This window comes from Centruroides sculpturatus, unplaced genomic scaffold, assembly GCF_000671375.1.
Source record: "Centruroides sculpturatus isolate CEXI.00-Female unplaced genomic scaffold, Cexi_2.0 scaffold551, whole genome shotgun sequence".
Classification (NCBI taxonomy): Eukaryota; Metazoa; Arthropoda; class Arachnida; order Scorpiones; family Buthidae; genus Centruroides; species Centruroides sculpturatus.
The window spans coordinates 67,552-84,623 of NW_019385025.1; the positions used below are offsets into that span (position 1 = coordinate 67,552).

Genomic DNA, 17,072 nt, shown 5'->3' on the forward strand with positions numbered 1-17,072 from the left:
CAAAGAGTCTTGGCCACTGGCGGTGATCAAACAATTATGGAAGATTTCACATAGTAGTTTCTGTATGAATGGCATTGATGATATTTAATTTTAGTATTAAAAATGTCAACTGCTAAAGAAGTAAACTGATTTCATATGTTCTATCTTGAACTTAATGAAAATTTACTTGTTACTAAAGTTTTACTAATAAGAAGTAAATTTTACACACATATACAGTGTAACATTTTTGATTGGAAACTTAAGCAACTTCTTGCGAAATTTCTTGTAAAGAAATAGTATTTTCAATCAAATTCGAAAAATTAATTTTTACAACTATGCTCGAAAATTATGTAATTACACATGTGAAAATTGAAAGTTTTGTTTACTATATAGCAGTTTCATTCAGTTTTCGTAAACCATTTCCATATTTTTAAGATTTTTTAAGTCATAAATTATGGACAATGCGTTGTCCAAAATTTGAAGTATAAAAAACCAGTAAAACATCACCCTAAAAAACATTAACATTACTGATTTAGTATATGGTATTACTATAAATAAAAATGATATCTTAGAAAATACGATTGACATAAAAAACTACGTTAATTAATTTGTCATATTTTCATATATTTTTAGGAAAAATATTAAATAGGTTTTCAAAAGATGTCAGTATTATGGATGATGCCTTACCTTTCACTATTAATTTTTCCATAAGAGTAAGATTGTAATACTTTTTAATATTTATATGTGTGTAAAATAAATTATAAAAAATAATGAAAAATAATAAATTAGAGTTAGAAAAAATGTTCAGTTACTGAGGTACAGTGTATTCAATAAAGATAAAAACACCAAAAATTTTATGAATAATTTGGAAGTTCTAGAAGCCATTAATATATGACTGTTCTCACTTCTTTTTTCAGAAAGATATACTAACAGTGTCTATTCTACATTAATTAGTAAGTTGATTATCCATGAGATAATGGATTTTGATGTTCAATAAAAATCAGAAACATATATAATAATCTTTCTAATTAATTTAGAATAGTAATTGTTTAGAATAGTAAATAGCATAGCTTTATGCAAAAGGAAGTGAGAACAGTCATACATTAATGGCTTCTAGAACTTCCAAATTATTCATAAGTAGATATATATATATAGCAGACCCCCTATAAAAGTGGTTCATATAATACGGATTCGTATATAACAGCAAAAACTGTGATCGTATTCATATAAACACGCTAAAAAAGACTCGTATAATACAATAAAATGTCATCGCTGACTCCTGTCGTGACAGGATTGGTCGAATCTGGGCCAATAGTGGATATTGCACAAACCATTGAGTTTAAATGAGCAGCGGACCTACTAAAAACTATTTATTATTTAACGGCCATAAAAATTAAATTTATATTAATGATGTTTCCAAAGTTCAGCNTTAGTATAAATAAAACAAGCAATTAATTTAGACCAGCGTTTCTCAAAGTGGGCAATAACGCTACCTTGTTGAAAATGAGTAAATCTATGGGGGCTCTGGAGGCAAGGGTGGCAACAGTGACCAAAGGCAAAATTGGGGTCACTGAAGCCGTTCCCTTTGCTCTGTTAAACTGATAAGAGGAAACATTGCGTTTAATGGTTTCCAGATGTTGACAACAATGTACGGTAAGGGCACAAAGTGTGAGATTCATAGAAAAGTTTTCCTAAGAATATTTCCAATCCTTTCTCACACAAGAGAAAATGGGTTAGGGGCGTTGGGTATAACTTTATGGAAGAAAGGGATCGAAAAAGTTTGGGAATCATTGATATAGACCTATATTTATTCGCTAGTTTTTTGTTTAAATTTGAACTGAAATAATTTTTGTATTCTAATACATATATTGAAATCTGACAATCTACTAGATAAAAACATAATTTTTAGATATTAGTTTATTTTTAATGTATTTTAGTATTTCATCTTTATAAACTACTGTTGGGAACTTCCCAAAAATTAACTGTTATTTTATATTTAATTTTCAGGTTGAAAGATAACAGAATCTATAGCCAAAGTATAGGAAAACTCGAAAACATTACATCCAAGAGTACAATTTTGAATAATATTGAAGGCAAAAATTTTTATCATACTGAAGAATTTAACATATATGCTTATTTTGGACTTATATGTGTAGTATACATCATGATGTTACTTTCTGTATTATTATTGTACAAATATTTAACAGCTGCCTCTATCAACCTTCACAATAAAATGCTCCATTGTATTATGAGAACTCCAATATCATTTTTGGATAATAATGCTGTTGGTATGTAAAATATAGTTATTTAATTTTACTTTTTTAGTGGCTTACATAGATATCATGGCAAAGTATTCGAATAGTCTGAAATCTGATCCTCTAAAATATGTGAAATTTTCCATGTTTGAGATTCATCTCAACACAAAAACATTAAAAAAAGCCAATTATCTGTATATGTACCGTACAGTACACTACAGTGTTTTTGGAGGGTGACACTTATTTAGATTAATATTTCAGGATGGTATAACAATATGTTTGTTAAGTTATGGCGACGAAACACTTGGGCGATGCCTTTTAGGAGATTTTTAAAACTGGCCCCTATTTTGGCGTTACAGACGTGCAGAAAACCCGGAAAACTCCATGTGGCCAGCCAGTCCGAGCGAGGCACGAACGAATGACCGAACTCCCAGTGTTCAGGGTACAAAGAGGCTTGCCACTGGCGGTGATCAAACAATTATGGAAAATTTCACATAGTAGTTTCTGTATGAATGGCATTGATGATATTTAATTTTAGTATTAAAAATGTCAACTGCTAAAAAAATAAAATAATTTCATATGTTTTATCTTGAACTTAATGAAAATTTACTTGTTATTAAAGTATTACTAATAACAAGTAAATTTTACACACATATACAGTGTAACATTTTTGTTTGGAAACTTAAGCAACTTCTTGCGAAATTTCTTGTGAAGAGAAAGTATTTTCAATTAAATTCGAAAAATTAATTTTTACAACTATGCTCGAAAATTATGTAATTACACATGTGAAAATTGAAAGTTTTGTTTACTATATAGCAGTGTCATTCAGTTTTCATTAACCATTTCTATATTTTTAAGAGTTTTTAAGTCATAAATTTTTCAATTTAAAAATTTCAAGTTTAGAATAAACACATTTATTTTTCAATTTTCAACTATGAATGGCAATCCTTTTAACATCAGATAATTTAGCTAGATGAAATTTGATATGATTATTTCTTTATTTCTTGCATTTTCAGGCCCATTAGAATAAATACAAAATTTACTTATTCTTCACTTCACAATATAAAATATACGTGAAGTGAAGAATTAGCATGCATGCAGAAAATGACGATGTAGTCATAGTTTTCGATGCAATGTCACTATAGTACAGTACACAGAAGGTTGATCGCGTTCCATAATGCCGATTTGTATATTTTCCATAGTCCCAGTTGTAGGAAATAGAAAAAAGTGACTGGCTACGTGCTGCTGCATATTCTGAGTTTTACTTTCGATAAGTAAGGTTTATGTATCGCAAATATGCCACCTAAAATTTCAGACTTTTGAGCAGGTTATGTAGCTACTTTTTCAGAAGCAAAATATTTGCAAACTCAAATTATTAAAATGTGCAAAAATCGTGGTTTTATCGTTTTACGATTTGAGATACATTTTTTTTTTTTTTTTTTCATGGGGAATCATAGTTTTTCCTTTAGGAAATCAGTCTTAATTGCACCTCTAATGCATAACAGGGCTTTAGGTACTTTATTCTTTAAAGTTCATACTTCTTAATTCAAGTTATAGTGTTAATATAAAAGATAGAAATTACAAGCTACTGAACCGCTCGTCAGGAAGTTGTTTTACAAATTAATATGAGCTACTTTCTCTTTAATATCTTTATTATAAAGTCAATGAGTTGATTATATGTTTTTTCTCTTCTAATTAAATAATAGACCCCCACAGGGCCATTGCATTCCTTCGTCTTTTGCAATCAATTCCAGGTAATGCCTTTCCAACTGCAATTGTATGCATTCGTACACAAGGTCACTGAGGGTCTCTATCTCCTCTCCACATACACACATATTCTCACTATTCAGGTTAAATCTTCTTCTATGTTCTCATAGACCGTCATACCCAGAGAGATATATCATTGCTTCTCACTTTCTTCTGAACCATTTAAAACGGAAGAGTCTTTCCTCTACATTTAAAAAGTATTCGAACGTCTTACGGGCATTCGTGCTATTTTTCCACATATCTTGCTACTTTTCTATTGTTTCAGCCCTAAGTGTCTTCTTTCCCCAACATTTCAGGATAGTGTGAAACACCTTATCGTTCCCTTTTGTCGCCTCTTTCATTTCCTATAATACCAGTGTGTGTTCTGACCCATTTGAATTGAATTTTCTCAATCAAACCATTTTCCTTTAACTTAGTCTGTGTCCTGAACACTTGCTGATGTGTGGATCTCCTATCAGTTAGGGCCTGTAGAGCACTCCGACTGTCTGTATTAATACACACTCTTCCTTTGGCATTCTATGCACCATTCCACTGCCTTATCAATGGGCAATAGCTCAGACTGATAATTGGAGCAATACGACTTCAACGTAAACTTGTCATTATGAGTTTCTTCATTGCATTCGTAACAACATTCGTAACTCAGGTCAGAATCTGGTCCCAGTCCCAGATTCTGACCTAGAGTCGTCTGTGTATATACCCTTCCTAATTGGTTATCAGCCTTTACATTAACACCACCACTCTTGGCTAGATGTGACAAATTCTTGACAGGACTGTCTCGATCAAAATTACTTAGCTGTATAGGTAGATTAATCATGTTATTTTCTTCATTTTTCTTTAGCCCTTTCCTCTTGGCCCTTTCCTCAATCAGTAGTTCGATAGGCGCCTTGCCTGCTAGAACCATTAGCGCCTCGGTAGAAGTAGTTTTATAGCATTTCGTCAGCCTTAGAAATGCCTGCCGAAGACTCTTTTTTTGAATAGTATTGCTGAACTTTCCACTCCAGGCTGATGCTGCATAGGTCATAATCGGTATAAACATATTGTCATCTATCGCTTCCATTGCTTCTATGAAGACGAAAAGCAATATTATATTCAATAAACTAGGCCAGGGGCCTTGGCGACCTGGCCTAACTTATTGAATATTGGTTTTCGTCTTCAATTGTTTTATATGCATATTCCAGCCTAACCTATTGTCTATGGTTTTCCCTGGTATTTCATGTGTTTTAATACTTTAATGTTTTTACTTCCCATCTTAATGATTGGAGGTTTTTTCTCTAGGACCGATGAAAAGTTCTTAGCAAATATCAGGGCTTTGGTTTTCTTTAGATTAAAGAGCAGTTTGTTCTTTTTTCCCCACTGGTCAATTTCTTCCAGTAGGCTTCCGCATTCTATCTCAATGTGCCTACGAGAATGTCCTGGGCAAACCACCAGGATAGCCTAATGCACAGTTCATGCCATCATTCAAAAGAATTTGAAACTGGAGAAATTCCATAAAAGTCAAGTTTATGAGCTGCTGTCATATCCAAAAACGAAAGACCAACTGCCGAAAACTGTACGAGAAGTATCTTTCGGTAAACAAGTGGCAGTTTGTAGTCACGCTAGATGAAGCGTGGCTGCACATGAATAACTGTAACAAATCGCGGCAATTTACTGCAGACTATCAGATGGGAGACCATACCAAAAATGGTTCATGGAATGTCGCGAAAGCTATCTGTCAGGCTTTATTGTCATTGCAGGTTATTGTTTTCATGGTAAACTGAACATCAGAAAAGTTGAAAAAATGTTAAAATTAATTCGATATACTATCAGAATAACGTTCTAGAACCTCTGTACCGTGAAGACATCCTTACTTTGTACGAAAATGACCAAACAATTGTATACGTGCATCAAGACACAGCTTTTAGTCATACCTCCAAATTGACTCGAGATTTCATCCATGTATTGGAACAGAAAACGGGAATCCATATTATCCCTTTCGGTGACATTTTCATGAAGTCATCTGACGCGACTTTAGTGGANATTGCAAGTTTAGATGATGCAGGAAGCCAAATTGGACTTATTATAAATTATGGAATAGTATTAATTACAAACTTTCAACATGTTATTAAGTATTCATCTGAAGCGGAATTTCAGGTAATACATATAACACGAACCCTATGGTTAATATAAATTTCAAACGAACAGCGAAATTTCTTTCTCAAGGTAAATCAAATTTCTCTTAAAATATAAACTTTTTGCAAGAGATAAACCTTCTTATCAGCATACACCACAAATTTGCTTATTATTCTTTCCATATATCTTATGACAACAAATCACAATAACACAATCTGAGTCGGATTTAAAAAATCTGTTTGATATTTCAAATAATATTTATTTTAAAATGTTATTAGCTGTTTTTAAGAAAGAATAAATATAATTAATAAATATTGTATTATTANCAAAAAAAATTTCTTTAAGGACCGCTTTTTATGTAACGCTATGTTACTTGCCCGAGGTTTCTCGGGCTTGGGGCTTAAAGCTTACACTTTTCCTCACAAAGTGCAAATCTGTAGCCATCATGAGCAGTCTCTATTCAACAGATGTGCATGCAGATTGAAACCACGAGACAGACTATTTTCTCAAAAAAATTAGAAAAAAAATGCTGAGTATGTTTCAGTTCAGTTACTTTAGTTTACATAGTATGTTTTTTAAGCTGCTTTTCTTATCATAAAGATTAGTGTTTTGAATGTATTGCGATGATATTGTGATCAGAATTTTGTGAGATANGACCATACCAAAAATGGTTCATGGAATGTCGCGAAAGCTATCTGTCAGGCTTTATTGTCATTGCAGGTTATTGTTTTCATGGTAAACTGAACATCAGAAAAGTTGAAAAAATGTTAAAATTAATTCGATATACTATCAGAATAACGTTCTAGAACCTCTGTACCGTGAAGACATCCTTACTTTGTACGGAAATGACCAAACAATTGTATACGTGCATCAAGACACAGCTTTTAGTCATACCTCCAAATTGACTCGAGATTTCATCCATGTATTGGAACAGAAAACGGGAATCCATATTATCCCTTTCGGTGACATTTTCATGAAGTCATCTGACGCGAATTTAGTGGACTAATGTTCATTTGGACTATTAAACCGAGTTCTGGAAAGCCGTCGTCCAGAAACAATGGCAGGCTTACGGAAAGCCTGTATGGAAGAATAGAACCGTTTGAACGTGAATATTTTTAAAAGAATTCATTCTACAGTGAAAACTTCCATGTAGGGCTATAATTTCACAACATGGCAGATCGAGCATAATCAAAACTGGAGCCATGGCATTTAGATTATTTTATAGGCCTCTTAATTTGGCATTATGTAACGCGATCAACTCTCTGCAGTACTGTGGTATCTGTAAGATGTCTTATTAGCAAGTCAGTTCATTAGGATGAAGGAAACAATGATTGATTAATTAAGACAAAAATATAAATATCTGTTATTTTAAAACCAACTGAAAGTTTTCATGTTGGAACTCTGCGTTGTCCAAAATTTGAAGTATAAAAAACCAGTAAAACATCACCCTAAAAAACATTAACATTACTGATTTAGTATATGGTATTACTATAAATAAAAATGATATCTTAGAAAATACGATTGACATAAAAAACTACGTTAATTAATTTGTCATATTTTCATATATTTTTAGGAAAAATATTAAATAGGTTTTCAAAAGATGTCAGTATTATGGATGATGCCTTACCTTTCACTATTAATTTTTCCATAAGAGTAAGATTGTAATACTTTTTAATATTTATATGTGTGTAAAATAAATTATAAAAAATAATGAAAAATAATAAATTAGAGTTAGAAAAAATGTTCAGTTACTGAGGTACAGTGTATTCAATAAAGATAAAAACACCAAAAATTTTATGAATAATTTGGAAGTTCTAGAAGCCATTAATATATGACTGTTCTCACTTCTTTTTTCAGAAAGATATACTAACAGTGTCTATTCTACATTAATTAGTAAGTNCTCTACTTACAGCATAAGAAATGTCTTCGCATGGAGAAAAAATTCCGACCGGCGCGCAATTACTATACTGTATTCTTATTTATATTATAGCGTTAACAGCGCCTCTATTGGCATTTATCAGAATTAAGATGAAATGCGAAACGTCTGTCGGCAGGTTGAACCATCCGGTGGCGCGCGAAAGCTCATAGTCCTGCTCTATGGTAGAAGTTGACAGGACTGGCGAAAACAGGGAATCCCCACAGAGCTTCCTTCTCAATTTGTACTTGTACGCATTCGAACAATTCTATCGCATAACAAATTGCAATTGTTTTTTTAATAATTCTTCTGATATGGGTCTAAGTATAATTAATGATATTTTAACTTGGTTAGGATTTAAANAACTACAGAGGCAGTAGCCTAAAAAGGAAGGTCGTCTCCGTGAGTATTTGTGATTTTATGAACTGCTGATGGTGCGAACATCGAAAGAAATGACTGAAACAAAAATTTTTTTTTGTAAGAGTCGTACTTACATTTATTATTTTAATATTAACTTTATGCAAGAGATAAACCTTCCTATCAGCATACGCCACAATATTACACTTATATTACACAAACACCGAATATTTACACTATCTTTTATAATTGCAAGTTTTATAAACAAAAATCAGGTGTGAAAAACAGCAGAAAGAGACTAAATTGTAATAGAAAATCTTTCCAATCAAATATGTTCAATAAGCAGATTGAAGTATACTTTTCAATACACTTTTCCAACATTTTATTTTTCCTGTAAAAAATTCGAAATCGCTTATTNTGTGAGAACTAAATAAGCAGATTTCATATAGGAATGTGGGTGCAGAAATGCAGCAAGAGAGCACTGTTGAGTTCGGTAGATGAAAGCACTTTTCTGGCTTGAATCGTCATTCCCTGCACGGATTTTGAGCAACATGCATCGATACATCTATGCGGAGCTTGCCGATATGTCTTTCATATATGGGGCTGCGCAAGGAAATGGAGCTGCTACTCAAAGGATGTACATGGAGAGATTTCCACGCACAACTCCCGATAAAGACGCTCAAATATTCAGCGATCCAGCAGATTACTATTCGGCAATTGCTCCATGAGCAGCATCTCCATTTCTTTGCACAGCCCCATATGTGAAATACATATTGGCAAGCTCCACATTGGTGTAACGATGCATGTTTCTCAAAATCCGTTCAGAGAATGACAATTCAAGCCAGCAAAGCGCTTTCATCTGCCAAACTCAACAATGCCTTTTTGCTGCATTTCCGCACCTATATTTCTATACGAAATCTGTTTATTTATGTCCCTTCTACCTGCCTTTACATTTCTGACGTAGTTTTGAAACACCCTGTATATATATGTGTAATTAGTAACGAGGATCCAAGGATTAATTTTACTGATTAAATCAATATTATGACCATACAAAAATTTTGGGTCTGTGCAGAATTATCCTTTTTAATTGTCCAACAACAGACAGCTGGAAACAACTTAAAACTGACAAATGACATTAAAAAATACATACAATACAATTGACACCAACCTTTTCTTAGAAGATAATTTAGAGGAAAATAGGTTTAATATATAATTTTTATTAAACATTTGTTTACGTATGTATATCTTAACTTAATTTTTAATTTATTAACAGGATATATATGAAAGCAAAGCACCTAACTTGTGATATTTGTGACTGTTCCAAATAGTAACAAACTTGACAATACAGTCGACCCCCTATAACACAGTAGATACGTTCCGTTCTTTATGAATCAATTTTGTACCAGTCCTTGCCGATCACAGCCCGACACGTGTGAAGTTTACGGACTACGGCTATTTGAAAGGTTTTCTTCTATAAAATTAATCGATTCTAGACTAATTCGATTCAACACTTCCAAATTATGTATAATTTTTTGGGAATAATCCGTATAAACTATGCTATAAACAAAAAATTGTAGGATTACTTACCGAGTGTGTACCGTTCGACGTCGCCATTGCTCAACCTTGTTTTCGTCGCGAAACAGCGCACTGAACGGCGGGCGATTTCTGATAAGTTATTTTCCTGCGAAAACTTCGTTGAACTTTGGAGACATCATTAATATAAATAATTTTTATGGCCGTTGAATAAGAAATGTTTCTTTCACAAGATATGTATAAAATTACAGTACTGTATTAGACTTACGGTACCTAATTTACATACTGTACAGACGATAGTAAACAACTTACTCGCCTAAATTTTTTGTAGCGTGGCGCTGGACAGCGCAAAGTAGTTAAACTGCCTGATGACGTTTTACCGAATTATAAGAGTTTTTTTTACCAGGTTTGTACGGATACCGTTGCAATTTTTCGCTGTCTTACAGGAATCATAATTATAGGAACACGTGTTATAGGGGGTCAACTGTAATGATATTTGAAATAGGTAAAAAAACTTTCAAGAAAGTTTTTCTCAGCAAATAAGGTGTTGGACAATTTGCAATGTTCATGCTGAGAGTAATTTCTGAAGTAAATGATAATTATAAGGATATAATTTTTTTTTAACCATTAAGCAAATTTCTTTCAATGTTTTTAGTACAATAACTCATTTTTTTAAAGAAATTATTTATTAAATATCACATTATAACTCGATATATTTGTTTTATAAATAATGTAGCTCATAAATGTGTAAAATATCAGAAATATTATAATAATAAAAATATTGCATGTCGTAAATTACTGCGTGTTTATTAACAATTTATACTCTTTCATGTCAGGGATATCTTCTTATGGTGGGCATGTCTGTTCTTCAAGCGATTTTCTGTCCTTATCTTCTCATATTGACCTTTGTCCTCTCAGTGTTATTCTGTATTTTATGGACGATATTTAGCCGAGTGTTAAAAAGCATAAAACTGATGGAAGGAAAATGTAAGTAATTTGAAATTATATTGTATAATATAAATTAAAAATATAGTATATAAGTTTAATGGAAGAAATTGCATTTATAAGAAAATTATGAAAAACACGTATTTTAATTAAATGANGAAATCGATTTTTGTCACCCACGTAACTATACAGAATTAAAAATTTATAATACAATAAAATATTTGCAAACAAAATCAGTACAATACTGTTCAAATTTTAAAGAGTACTTCAATATTTTTATGAATCAAAATGCCTGGATCCTGTAAGGGGAATAATAGCATAGCGTGAAATTTCTCGAAATTGTTGCATTTTTTCTAGTTACATTATTTCTCCTGTAGTTATGAATTTTGTATTTTTTTCAATATACATTTACAATGTAAGTATTAAGTACTTTTTCAATTTTTAATTTATAGAAAATAATTTCGAACACTGTAAAATCACATATCTATACTGTGTTTTTCACAATGTGAGACTATAGCGTTACTCATTATAATGTTATGAAATTATTAGTAAAAATTTAAATGTACGGTTTTACCCTTTCAGCAGTGGATTAGTCAGGTATGGTGCTATCCCTGTGTTGTAAATAATAAGCGTTGGAAATTTTAAAAGTATTTTCCCACGTGTTTTTTCTCATTACCGTTTTGAAAAAAGACTTTCTAAACAGTTACAGTATGTTTAGTGTTAAGAAAAATCTTTTTTTATTGTTAAATAATTCCTTTTTTAATGTGAATTTTTTTTTTACCGCGGTATCAGCAAAATAATTTTTCACCAATGCCACACGATTGCCCTTGACAGATATATTCGTCGGTCACTGCTGAGTTTTTCATGCATGTGGATTAAAATAAATGCCGTTTATTCATTTCAAATTACGTTTATTCTAATATACTTTTATCTGGAAATTCAAAAAATTATCAAATTTAACTATATAAATCAAGTGAAGTGTTACAGATTGACACATAGTTTGTATATTTGTTTAAATTTGAACACAGTTTTCTAGCTATTGAGTGTTTACTTCCCAGGCACCCCAATAACTGATAAATACATATAAACACAAAAAGAAAAAAATTATCTTAGTTTTATATTTCATCTGAAAACTATTAGAAAAATAAGACAAATGTAATATAAACGTAGCATTCCAAAAATTATTTAAGCTTAATTCAAATCTATATAATCAAGTATATATTAGTAGTATAGAAATGATGCATTCTGGAGTACAAAAATTAATTAGTATATAAATTTAANCTATGGCATCTTCGAACGATGCACACTCCGTAAGTAATCCTACAATTTTTTGTTTAAAGCATAGTTTGTATGGATTATTCCCAAAAAATTATACGTGTTTTGGAAATGTTGAGTCAAATTAGTCTAGAATCGAATAATTTTATGGAAGAAAATCTATCAAACAGCCATACTCCATAAACTGCATATGTGCCGGGCTGTGATTGGCTCATAGATTTAAGGACTCGTATAACATGAATTTCATAAAGCACGGAACGTATTTACTTTATTATTGGGGGTCTACTGTATATACTTATGAAGCCTCTTTGTTGACCAGGGTACTGATCTGTCATTACCCTACTAAAAATCGATTTTTATGAAATTTATTGACAACAGATGCCAGCACTTGATGGTAGTGTGTTGCCTACTGTCTTTTTCACATATTTTTGTCCAGGTGGTGTTTTGTTAACTCAAAAATTTCTATTTTGTGATATTTTTCTTAATTTATATACTTTTTGATAATTTTTTATTATATTATTANACAATGTAAGTATTAAGTACTTTTTCAATTTTTAATTCATAGAAAATAATTTCGAACATTGTAAAATCACATATCTATACTGTGTTTTTCACAATGTGAGACTATAACATTACTCATTAGAATGTTATGAAATTATTAGTAAAAAGTAGTTGAAAAGTAGTTTAAAATTAGTAATTCTAACCTTTCAGCAGTGGATTAGTCAGGTATGGTGCTATTCCTATGTAGTAGAAAATAAACGTTGGAAATTTTTAAAGTATTTTCCCACGTGTTTTTTCTCATTACCGTTTTGAAAAAAGACATTCTAAACAATTACAGTATGTTTAGTGTTAAAAATTTTTTTTTTATTGTTACATAATTCCTTTTTTTAATGTGAATTTTTTCCCGCGGTAGTTTTGGGCGGTATTCGCAAAATAATTTTGTGGATATATCCGTCGTTCACCAGTGCCACACGATTGCCCTTGACAGATATATCCGTCGGTCACTGTTGAGTTCTTCTTGCATGTGGATTAAAATAAATGCCGTTTATTAATTTCAAATTATGTTTATTATAATATACTTTTATCTGGAAATTCGAAAAATTAACAAATTTAACTCTATAAATCAATTGAAGTGTTACAGATTGACACATAGTTTGTTTATTTGTTTAAATTTGAACACAGTTTTCTAGCTATGTAGTGTTGACTTCCCAGGAACTCCAATAACTGCTAAATACATATAAACACAAAAAACAAAAAAATTTATCTTAGTTTTATATTTCATTTGAAAACTATTAGAAAAATAAGACAAATGTAATATAAACGTAGCATTCCAAAAATTATTTAAGCTTAATTCAAATCTATCCGTATCAACTATATATTTTATCAATACTCTGAAAAAGCACGTCAATTAGAGAGAACGTTGTGAAACATTAAAGTTAACTTCACAGACAATATAAAGAAACTCGTTTCTACCCTTTTAAAATTGTTATCATATTATAATAACTGATGTTATTAAAAATAGCTTTTATATTATCCTATAACAGATAACACAACAAATTATTTATTACTATATGGTAATTTGCCTTAGTGTTAAGACACACAAAGACAAATTACTATAAAGTAAAATGAAAGCATTTTTAAAGAAACAGGGAAGAAAATTCAATTCCTTTTGCAGAAGTGAACGAGTTGACTCTGAACTTCTTTCTGTTGCCAATGTCAATAAACCACTAATTGTTTTATGACTATGTAAACAAAAACTTTCTTCCCAGTTAGTTAATAAAAAGTCTATTTTCTTTATTTACTCTAAACTGTTAATTTTATTATCTAACAACAATTTCTTACATGTAATATTAATCAGAATAAAAAGTTGAAGACAATTAAACATAAATCATGTTTATTACAACTATTCTTATAAAAGATATCTTTATCATTATTGTTTTGAACTTCTACATAATACATATAAGTTAGGATAAATTAGAGTAAGTACTTTGTGTTATTTCATAAAAAGTAAATTTTGCAGATGAACTCAGTAAAACGTATACTGGATTACAGCAAATTAAAGTCAGAAGCATCGTACGAAAGTTCACCTAATAAACAACCACCCCAAGATTGGCCACAAGAAGGAGAAATTCAATTCGATACTGTTTCTCTACAATATACCAACAATAAAAATACTGTTTTAAAGAATTTATCATTTTGTATTCACTCTGGAGAAAAAGTAATATATCTGAAAATTCCAAACAGTATTGCTAATGACTATCGTTTTCATATGATTTTTATTATTTATTAACTGCAGATAGGAATTGTTGGGAGAACAGGAGCTGGAAAGAGTTCTATTATTGCTTCGTTATTTCGCATGACAGAACCAATGGGAAGAATAACTATCGATGGAATTGACACTAAAAATATTGGTCTTCGAAATCTACGCAGTAAATTATCCATCATTCCTCAAGTAAATAAAATTTANACGATTCCATAAATTATTTAGGCTTAAAAAATATAATTTATTTAACTTTCATCTTATCTTTGCATTTTATGTAGATTTTTCTCAACACTACTGGTTTTAGGATTGAACAAATTTTTCTTGTATCAATTGAATTCAATTTTTGACATTAATTAGTATAAATGCAATGCTTGACAACGTTCTCTTATTAACTTCACATATTGAGAAACTTATCTGTTTTTGCAAAATTAAGATAATTACCATATTATAATAATTCATAATATAAAAGTTATTTTTTAATAACATCTTATAACAGATGACACAACACACTATTTAACACAATTCGTTAAATCTTTGTATATGAGGACTGACTGAGTTATTATTATTAATTAATAGAAGGTATCGCAACAGTGTTTTGGTTTTTGCAACCGAGGAAAAACTTATTCAGAAAACAATTTTCATTTTTTCCTCATATTATGCTTTACATACTTTCTTTGTGTTTTGAACCTTCAGGTTTCTTTTCAGCAGGTTTACAAAAGCATGGCGCTATATCAAAATTTATAGAAATTTAAAATAATATATAACAAAAACTACCCAACAATAATATATAGTTGTTTTCATTTCTAACAATTTCTTTATCGTTAATTGCTTCAATATGTAAATGAATACACTTGAGAAATGATATATAGATGTTAAAATAACTTACAATTTTTCTATTGTTAATTACTTCGATATGCCAATAAATACCCAGATAAATCCTTGTATATAACTAAACTATTTGAAAGAGTAAAGAACATATTGGCTAATAAAATAAACTTAATACCAGAAAAACTAGATTCAACCCAAAAACATTTAAATTACAGAGAGATTAAAAAAGCAGATAAAATGGAAGAAAAAGATGTAGTTTATTCATTTGATTGCAGGTGGGCAAAAAAGAACATATATGGGAGAGACAAGGAGTAAACTAAAAATTCGTATAAAAGAACAAATTAGTATGATAAAAGGGAATTATGAAAATTCGGCAGTAGCAGATCATTGTAATAAAGAGGGTTGTGATATTGCTTTAGATACGATAAAAATTAAATAAAAAAAACAAATTTAAAAGACATTTATATGAACGTATTTACATAAAACGACAGACCAACAGAATAAATAATAACTTTGGCAGAGAAATCCACCAAACATGGTACAGTATCCTCGATAACAGAAGCAATAGAATACAAAGTTTATAACGGGGTGTGTTAAGTGAAGGTCTATGTCCTTGCACTTGGGGTGGACTTAACTCTGAACACTGGGAGTTCGGTCGTGGGTTCGCGCCGCGCTTGGACAGGCTGGCAACGTGGAGTTTTCCGGGTTTCCTCCATGTCGATGACGCCTAAAAAGAGGCCAGTTTCCCCATAAAAGTTCTCCCGGAAGGCATTCTTTACCCGCGCGCGATTAGGCCATTCTATACATTCTATAATGCTGGCTTTTTGGTCGCATTACGATTGGATTAAAGATGTATAGCCAAAAGACTCGATATGAACTACCATCTAGAAAGAGAAAGAAATTTATCATCTTCTGCTGCAAGCAAAGTTCTGTGAGTAAAAAAATCCTTTCAATTCTTTGGTGTTACGTGGGTTAAAAACATTCCCACCTTTTGCTTAGCTTTTTATGTATGGTGGAATATAATTTGACCCACCTCGAAAAGTTACAGTTACTCAGTCATACAGTTTAATATTTTATTTACAGTTTCATTCAGTTGGAAATGTCCTTTTCCATTTTTTTAAATTAAAAAAAAATCTGTGCAACTAGGGGGAATTGTCTGTGCCACAAAGAGTTAAAAGTTTTAGAATATTATAAGTTTATAAATATGTTTTAACTTAATACAGGTATTGTAGTATCATGATAAGGATTTTTCGCTGTATTTATTTACATATCCAAGTAATTAACAATGGATAAATTGTAAATCATATTAATTAACCATAAATGTGTTTTTGAGAAATGTATGCTGCTTCTTGCTTCATTTTTTTACATTGATGATATTCATAACAATAAATAATCTCCAGATCTAAATATATAACGTGTGTAGGATGTTTTGGAAGAAGTACAGTAGAGCGTCGATTATCCAAATTAATTGGGGACTGGGGTTGTCCGGATAACTGATATTTCGGATAACTTATTTACGTACGAAAAAATAGTTTAACGTATCCGATGTCGAAATTTTTCTCCGTTGCGTGTCGCTTCGCGTTGAAATTTCGTCGATGTTAAGCCTAACAAAGACTATTGTATCGTTAAAAATTATTTTTTTATTTTGTACAAACAAAATAAATATATTGAAAAATATAAAAAAATAAAAAATTATACTTCAGAAGTTAATTTAGTATCAAAAACATAAAATATTTGAGTAGCCCAAGACATAGCGAAAGATTGAAGCGCCACAGCACCGGCGAAAATTTAAATTTGCCGACTGGAATTCTTTCGGATGATTGACTTTCGGAAAATCGACGCTCTA

At 31.0% G+C, this 17,072-nt stretch overlaps 1 protein-coding gene across 1 annotated transcript in view; it reads left to right on the forward strand.

The window, feature by feature from the left end:
- The window catches only part of LOC111633584 (multidrug resistance-associated protein 4-like), a 43,481-nt gene that overhangs the window by 12,638 nt on the left and 13,771 nt on the right, over positions 1-17,072 (forward strand). Inside the window, exons 10-13 of the mRNA XM_023378192.1 lie at positions 613-692; positions 5,808-6,131; positions 14,156-14,353; positions 14,432-14,587. Coding sequence (XP_023233960.1) covers positions 613-692; positions 5,808-6,131; positions 14,156-14,353; positions 14,432-14,587 — 758 coding nt within the window. The remainder of the gene's footprint in view (positions 1-612; positions 693-5,807; positions 6,132-14,155; positions 14,354-14,431; positions 14,588-17,072) is intronic.